The sequence below is a fragment of the Euphorbia lathyris genome, chromosome 10 (assembly GCF_963576675.1).
Source record: "Euphorbia lathyris chromosome 10, ddEupLath1.1, whole genome shotgun sequence".
Lineage (NCBI taxonomy): Eukaryota > Viridiplantae > Streptophyta > Magnoliopsida > Malpighiales > Euphorbiaceae > Euphorbia > Euphorbia lathyris.
The window spans coordinates 57,399,504-57,407,456 of NC_088919.1; the positions used below are offsets into that span (position 1 = coordinate 57,399,504).

Genomic DNA, 7,953 nt, shown 5'->3' on the forward strand with positions numbered 1-7,953 from the left:
CTGAACTGAAATATTACTAAACTGAAACATCAATAAACTAAAACTAACGTAACGTAATATGGCGTGACGTAACGTAACGTAAGGTAACGTAACGTAACGTAACATAACGTGATGTAACGTAACGTAACGTAACGTAACGTAACGTGACATAACATAACGTAACGCAACATAACGTAACGTGACGTAACGTGACATTACGTGACGTAACGTAACGTGACGTGACGTAACGTAACGTAACGTAACGTAACGTGACGTGACGTACGTAACGTAACGTAATGTAACGTGACGTGACGTAACGTAACGTAACGTGACGTAACGTAACGTAACGTAACGTAACGTCGTGTTATCGAACGTAACGATAGGGGTCAAAAACCCTTTTAGGTACGGTTGTTAGGGTAGTTTTGATTAGTTTTTGGTTAATAAGCTAGCGTTTCTCGCACTTTTATGCGTTTGTACTTGTTATTTAGTTTTCGCACTCATTTTATTTATTTTTGTAGTTTCTAGCCGTTTTTTAGTGTTTTTGGGCAAAATATTGTCAAAAGAGCACGTATTTGAACTTCACCTTATTTATTTTGGCTAATTGATCCACCAAAGGTTACACCAAAAGGGGTTTTTACTCAAATCTAAAGACTGGTGGGTCAATTTAACATTTGGACTAATGTTTTCGGAGTTTGATATGTGTCCCCTCCTTTTTTTCCTTTTCTGATTTCCCTTTATTCTTTCTTTGGTATATTCCCTCAATTTTCTCACTTGTCTGCCTAGTCCTATCTCATTAATTTCTTGTCCCAATTTCTAAAAAAAAGTCAGCCACTTTCTCTTAGCTCCCACTCCTATTATTTCGGCCCGCCCACTCTTGCTCTCTTTTCCAAAAAAAATCGCAGTCTCTCTTCTTATTTATTTGTTTTTTTTGTAATAATAATAAGTAAACAAAAATTAGGTAAACTATATACTAATATGGATAATAATGCGAGAATAATGTAAATAATAAAAATACAAATAAATGCTGGAAGTCTCAGGTTTTGGATTTTTGAGTTTCTGAAATCGGTTTGTACCTCGTTCAGTTTTCCACATTTCCGGACTATTAAGACAAGAAGTCATTTCTAACCCTTTTTTATTGGATTTCGGACCGTGATTCCGCGTGACGCAACATGGGATCCACCTGTAACGTACTAAGCAAAGGCAACTATAATTTCATCACGAGGGTCGGGAAAGTTTGTGCTCATAGTAATGTAACGTAACATAGCGTAATATAATATAACCTAACATAAATTAACATAATGTAACATAACGTAACTTAGTATAATGTAACTTAATGTAACGTAATATAAGTAATCTAACATAGCATAATCTAACATAGCATAACTTGACATGACGTAACGTAATGGTATGTAACTTAACATGACGTAATGTAACGTAACATTTTAATATAAACTAAATTTACATAAAGTTATTATGTTACAAAATCAAAATCACTAACTTTCACGAAAAATGTTACTTTCATGTAAATTTTTTGAACTTTACGTAAATCTCACATCTTTAGAGATAATTAATATAAAGTTTGACTTAACTAATATAAAGTTGTATTTTTACAAAAAAAAAAAAATCATCAACATTCCGAAAAATCAAGTTTTACGTAAAATATTTGAACTTTATGTAAATCTTATATGTTTAGGTATTGTTACGTTATGTTACTTTATGTTACATTACGTAACGTAACTTAATATGACGCAAGTAACATAACTTAATAAATATAAGCTCAAATTATAACGTAACATTATGTAATGTAATAAATATAAGCTCAATTTATAAATCTCCAGGATTGTAAGCTCAATCTATAAATCCTTAGGATTGTAAGCTAAATTTTTAAATCTTTAGGTTTTTTTTTATTTCTTTAAATTTTCATTTATTTATATATAATCATTGAGGTTACAATCTCTAACATAACGTAACATAACGTAGCGTAACTCAACTATGTGTAAAGTAGTTCAACGTAACTTAGCGCATTGTACCTTAACGTAGCATAACGTAACGTAACAATACCGCAACTTTATCCAGTGCCGTCGCGGATTTATCCAGTGCCACCCTCCTATCTCTGACTATTTATCAGCGATGGTCACACGCAGATTCACACAATTCCGGTTAAGAGGGATGAATGCGTCGTTAAAAGGGATTAATTCCGGGGAAGGAAATGATAATTGCAGAGATAAATTTATTCTTGATAAGGAATGGTTTAGTTATAATACAATCGATATTTCTGGGTTATCAGAATATGTTCCGATGGTTTTGGATTGGAGAATTGAAGATTGGATTTCACAACAATGAATCTTCTGTGAGGAATTCAAGTGATTTTTATGGGATGAATGCTCCTTGTTCAACTAAAATTGGAATTTATTAGGGATAAGGTACTAAAATAGGCTTAAGGTTTTTTAGAAAGTACCAATTTAGGCTCAACGTTCAAAGTAGCACCAATATAGGCTTAACATTTACAACATAACATCAATTTAGGCTTAACATTTACAACATAACATCAATTTAGGAATTACTAATAGAATGTGACACGTCATCCGTTAAGTCTGCCAACTCAGCGCCACGTCATATAAGGTACCAAACTAGGCCTAAGGTTTATAGAAAGTATCAATTTAGGTCTCACGTACAAAATAGCATCAATATAGGCTTAACGTTTACAAAATAATACGAATTTAAGCTTAACATTTATAAAATATATCCAATTTAAGCTAAACGTCACAATTAATCATATTATATTCTTTCCCTTTTAACTTTATATAAGTTATCTTTTTATTTAGTTCTATTTTCATATTTATTATAATACAATTAATTAGTATTCTTACCCATTAAGATCTGATATTTATTTTTCATTAATGATTCCATGATTCATGGCCTAAATTGATATTTTCTATAAACCTTAGGTCTATTTTGGTACCTTATGTAACGTGGCGCTGAATTGACAGATTTAACGGATGGCGTGTCACATTATGTTAGTAATTCATAAATTGATGCTATATTGTAAACGTTAAGCCTAAATTGATGTTATGTTGTAAACATTAAGCCTATATTGGTGCCATTTTGAACGTTGAACCTAAACTGGTACTTTTCCAAAAACCTTAAGCCTAATTTGATACTTTATCCAATTTATTATGAATGTTTATAATGGAAACTTTAAGTGGAATTAATAGTTCATAAAAAAAATGAAAAGCATAATAACATTAATGGTATTGAATCTAAAAATCTGTTTATTAATATTAGAAAAATTTAAAAATTGCTAATACTGATGTGTGAATGGATAGAAGAGGGGAGGGGGGGGGGGGGGCAACGGCTGTGATAGAAGAAAATAGGGGTGATGAAGAATTCACACAATTTTAGTTTTTTTTTTTAATGATTTTTAATGATTTCATGTACACATTATTTTTATGAATTTATTAGAGAGAGTATTTTTAAGAAATGTGGATAATCATTTATTATAGAGAGAGAAATATACATTTAAGTAACCTGATAACTTTTTGGTAACATGCTATAGCATGTCACCTATTCAAAATATAATAGTCTCCATGAACTCTTCCATATATATATATATATATAAGGGGGCTCTTGTGAGAACCCTTTTTTAGGTGAGGACCTTCCTTAGGTGAGAACCACTCAAAACTACGTCGTTTTGAGTAGAAAAATTAAAAATAAAACAGAATGATGCTGGGATTTGAACCCTGACTACTTCACACATACTCCATACTACTTACCATTGAGCTAATTGTTTCCCTTGTTTGTTATGGAGCGCGCTGATTAATATACCATTATCCATGTAGCTTTTATTGTTTAATATTTGACACATGCACTTATTAATATCGATTAAATGTGCATAATAATAAATTATGAATAGAAAAAAAATATGCATAATAATAAATTATTAATAGAATAAAAAATCCAAAAACATGCTCCAATTTTTTATTTATTTAATTCCTCTATATTTTTTGTAATTTATGTTTTTAAATGTTAAGGACGATGTTCTAAATATTGTTACATACGTTCTAACCTTTATAATTTGTGTTCTAAAAATTAAGTATAATGTTTTAAAAAAATCAGTAAATATATGGACCATTTTTACATTTGTTCTATAATATAATTTATAACTCATATTTTAAATAACATAACGTATGTTCTAAAGTTTATAATTTGTGTTCTACAAATTAAGTATAATGTTCTAAAAAAATCAGTAGATATCTGGATCATTTTTGCATTTGTTCTATAATATAATTTATAACTCATGTTCGAAAAAACATAACGCATGTTCTAAAAAACATAACGTATGTTCTAAAAAATATGTCGTATGTTCTAAACTTCATAGTTCGTGTTTTAAAGTTAAAATATATGTTCTATCGTATGTTTAAAAAAATATTTTCTTATATAAATAAAATATTAATATTAAATTTTATTAAAATATATAATATATTTTTATTTAAAAAATATAGTATTGGATTTTTTTTAGCATCAGATGCACTTAATAATATATAAATAAGAATTGTATAACGAACAAACTAAAGCAAACGTATTTTTATTAAAAAATTATAGTATTAGATTTTTTTTAGCATCAAAAGCACTTAATAATATATAAATAAAAGAATTGTATAATGAACAATCCAAAACAAGTGTATTTTTATTTAAAAAATATAGTATTGGATTTTTTAGTATCAGAGCCACTTAATAATATAAATAAAGGAATTATACAATAAACAAACTAAATAAGGGGCCAGCGGCAGATTGTGTGCGCGTGTCTCTCTTTCTAAGCCCTAGTCCCAGGGTTCTCACTTGATCCCTCCCCTATATATATATATATATATATATATATATATATATATATATATATATAACTTTTGTAAGGAAGATACAATATATGCATATACTCAAACCATCCTTAGCTAATTATTACATATTGCAACAACAACAATAATATATATAAAATTATAACAATTACACATTTATTTTTTTTATTTTTTTTTGAGAAAAATTCTTCTAATTTAATTAGATAAAAAAGGAAGAAGTACAACAAGCAAAATGTAATGAATAAAACCTCAAATCATTACAGGTTAAAGCAAATACAATATTCACGAATGAATGAAAATGACTACAAAGAGCAAAAAGAACCCATAAAAGGCATAAAAAGTACAAAACAACAATATATTTCTCGTTAATCCAAATCTGTAAAAAGACATATGCAATCCAAACTTCATTCTTTAGACCATTCCGAACATTTGGATCTGAGTCATTTTTTGTTGCAACCATGTAGATTTAATGATCTATGGATAAGTTAAACCATTTTCTCTCTTGCTAAATCCGAAAAAAGCATAAATGACAGAATAATAGAGAGCAGATACAATCAGATGGATAAAGAGTTCTGATGAAATATATGAACACGGACTAAAAAAAGCAATAAAAAGAAATACAAAAATCTAACCCAATATGAAGAGGAAGAAGGAAGATTCTTCGTCCTTTTTAAAATAGATCAACAAAATAGGAACACATTTAATATATGAGTAATAGTAGTTTTTACCCATTTATTTATTTTTTATATAAAAACGAGCATATAATTCTCACATATTAATTATTTATCTTCTTTGGAACAACAAGCAATGGCTCCGCTTTCCTCATAGCAGTTCCCAACATCTCCCTCATATCCATACTTTCTGGACTGATATTAGCTCCAAGTTTCCAATCAAATTCGTGAATCAAAGACCCTAAAATCAAGTTAAGGACTCTATGAGCTAATGCTAATCCAACACAAACTCTTCTTCCAGATCCAAATGGAAGGAATTCAAAATGTTGTCCTTTAAAAGCAATGTTTGAGTTCATAAATCTTTCAGGTTTAAAAGATAAAGGATCATCCCAAAATTGAGGATCTCTTCCAATTGCCCAAACATTAACAAAAACTTGTGCATTTTTAGGAATACCATATCCCATAAATTGAGTGTCTTGTCTTGTTTTTCTAGGAAGAAGAAGAGGAACCGGAGGGTGTAATCTTAGGGTTTCCTTAATTGTAGATTGTAAGTATGGAAGGTTATTAATGTCATTTTCTTCAACTTTCATATTTGGTCCTATTATTGAAGATAGCTCAGCTTTGGCCTTTCTCATTGCTTCTGGATTGCGTAGTAGTTCAGTCATTGCCCATTCAACTGTGCTGCTAACGTTTTCTGTAACTGCTGCATGCATTTCCTGTGATATGATGGTAACAATAACATAAATTAAAAGTTTTGGATCCAAAAAGTAATTTTACATGATTCAAAATAACGAATTCTATGATCATTATAAGATAATTATACACAGTTCAAGTTCAAATAGAACCTTATCTATCAAACTCTTGGATGAAATGGTTCATTCACGATAAACAAAATCAAAATTGCTAAGTTAAAAGGATTAAATTCATGGCTGGTCACTAAATTTTCATCGTTAATTGTGTCAAAATGGTTGTTTAATTTCAGTTTATCTCAATAAAATCATTCATCATTGACCGAAATAACACCTGGCTAGCTGACATAAACAACATGTGACTTCCATGTTTCAGTCAACGTTTCCAGTGTCTTTTTACTTTTAATGTCGCCGGAGCAATTTTATTAAGACAAAATTCAAAATTAAATGATGTCATGAAACCCAATGAAATAAAAGTTAAAGCTGATAGTTTTTATATTAATATCACCAAAGAGAATGATCAAAGTCTTACCAATATGAAACATTTCATGTTATGTTTTGAAATTTGATGAGGCTCATCCTTGCCATTACCTTGAAACTCAATCAAAACATCTAGAAAATCCTTACTTCTATTTTCAATCATTTTCTTCTTCTTCTTCTCTTCAATTCTTTCCTTAACAAACATAAGAGCAATGCCTAGCTATTGTTCGAAGATTCCGCTCCTCAAACTGTTGAGAAAGATAAGGAATTTCCTGCCCAAGTGAATGCTGAACTTCCTCAAATTCCATCACCAAGTCAGCTTCAGCCTGACACTGTGCAAGGAACTTTTTCTGCCGATCCTCCACTTCCCCAAGTAAATGTGCAGAATCAGGTTCAGGCAACCTCAACTGATAATGTTGGGCCAACCAATGTCGAGCAGAACCAAACATTGCCTCTATTCGGTTCTACTCCACTTCCGGCATTTGGGCGAACACTAGATGGATCCTTTAATTCCAACATTGCCTCTGAGTCTGGTAGACAAATCGTTGACTCAGCTCAAGCCCTCATCCAGGACCTCCAATGCCGCTAAATCCAGTTCTGTTGAGACACTTTCACTCTCATCTATCACTCTGCTTCTCACCGAGATTAAAGGTATGAAGGACCTTCTGAGTGTTATCACTACACTGCAATCTCAACAGCCCCGGCAGGACTCTATCCTAAAACTAGAAGAACTCCAGCTGACCATTGTAAACCACATGAATTCTCTACAACAGGAGTTTCATCAACTGTCAGCTGCGAACTCAGCATATGCCACTTCTGTCGAAGTCCAACATCTCTTTCGCCAACTTCACAATGAGCAAGAGAAAACAAATCACCAGCTTTCCACTTCCTCCCAATGCTCCATCGAGCAAATTTCTGAGGTTGTGCGTCTGCTGAACTTAAATAGGCAAGGGATGGCCACTGACGAGCTTAAAACGAACGAGATTCTGAAGTATTCTCGAGCAATCTACAGCGATGTGCGCAAAATCCAGGGTCAACGTGAGTCTTATGATTCATCTCTGCTAAAAATGTTTCATCAAGCTTTTGCAATGCTCACTGACAACATGCACTGGATCGGCAAGTCTCAAGCCGCTGTGTTAAGCATGCTGAGTGCTGCGTCTATCGGTATTCCTCGAACCATTATCGATGATGGCGTTCCAATCTTCGACGGAATAAATGAAAGCACAAAGAAGCTGAAGGAATTTTCTCAGCGTCTTACTCAAGCTGCCAATGACTCCATCT

General features: G+C 31.6%; 1 protein-coding gene across 1 annotated transcript; it reads right to left on the reverse strand.

Moving 5' to 3' along the window:
• Positions 1 to 5,607: 5,607 nt before the first annotated feature.
• LOC136208170 (cytochrome P450 76A1-like) lies at positions 5,608 to 7,121 on the reverse strand. The gene is made up of 3 exons (XM_065998983.1): positions 6,984 to 7,121; positions 6,725 to 6,892; positions 5,608 to 6,219 (listed from the first exon to the last, which is right to left on the reverse strand). Exons 1-3 carry the CDS (start codon positions 7,119 to 7,121, stop codon positions 5,608 to 5,610), a joined length of 918 nt encoding a protein of 305 aa, XP_065855055.1.
• Positions 7,122 to 7,953: the final 832 nt, after the last annotated feature.

Coding starts and splice junctions, on each gene's coding strand:
- LOC136208170 (XM_065998983.1), bottom strand. CDS start 7,121: ATGTTTGGTTCTGCTCGACATTGGTTGGCCCAACATTATCAGTTGAGG. Junction 6,893..6,983: donor GTCAGGCTGAAGCTGACTTG/GTGATGGAATTT, acceptor TTCGAACAATAG/CTAGGCATTGCTCTTATGTT. Junction 6,220..6,724: donor ACATGAAATGTTTCATATTG/GTAAGACTTTGA, acceptor ATCATATCACAG/GAAATGCATGCAGCAGTTAC.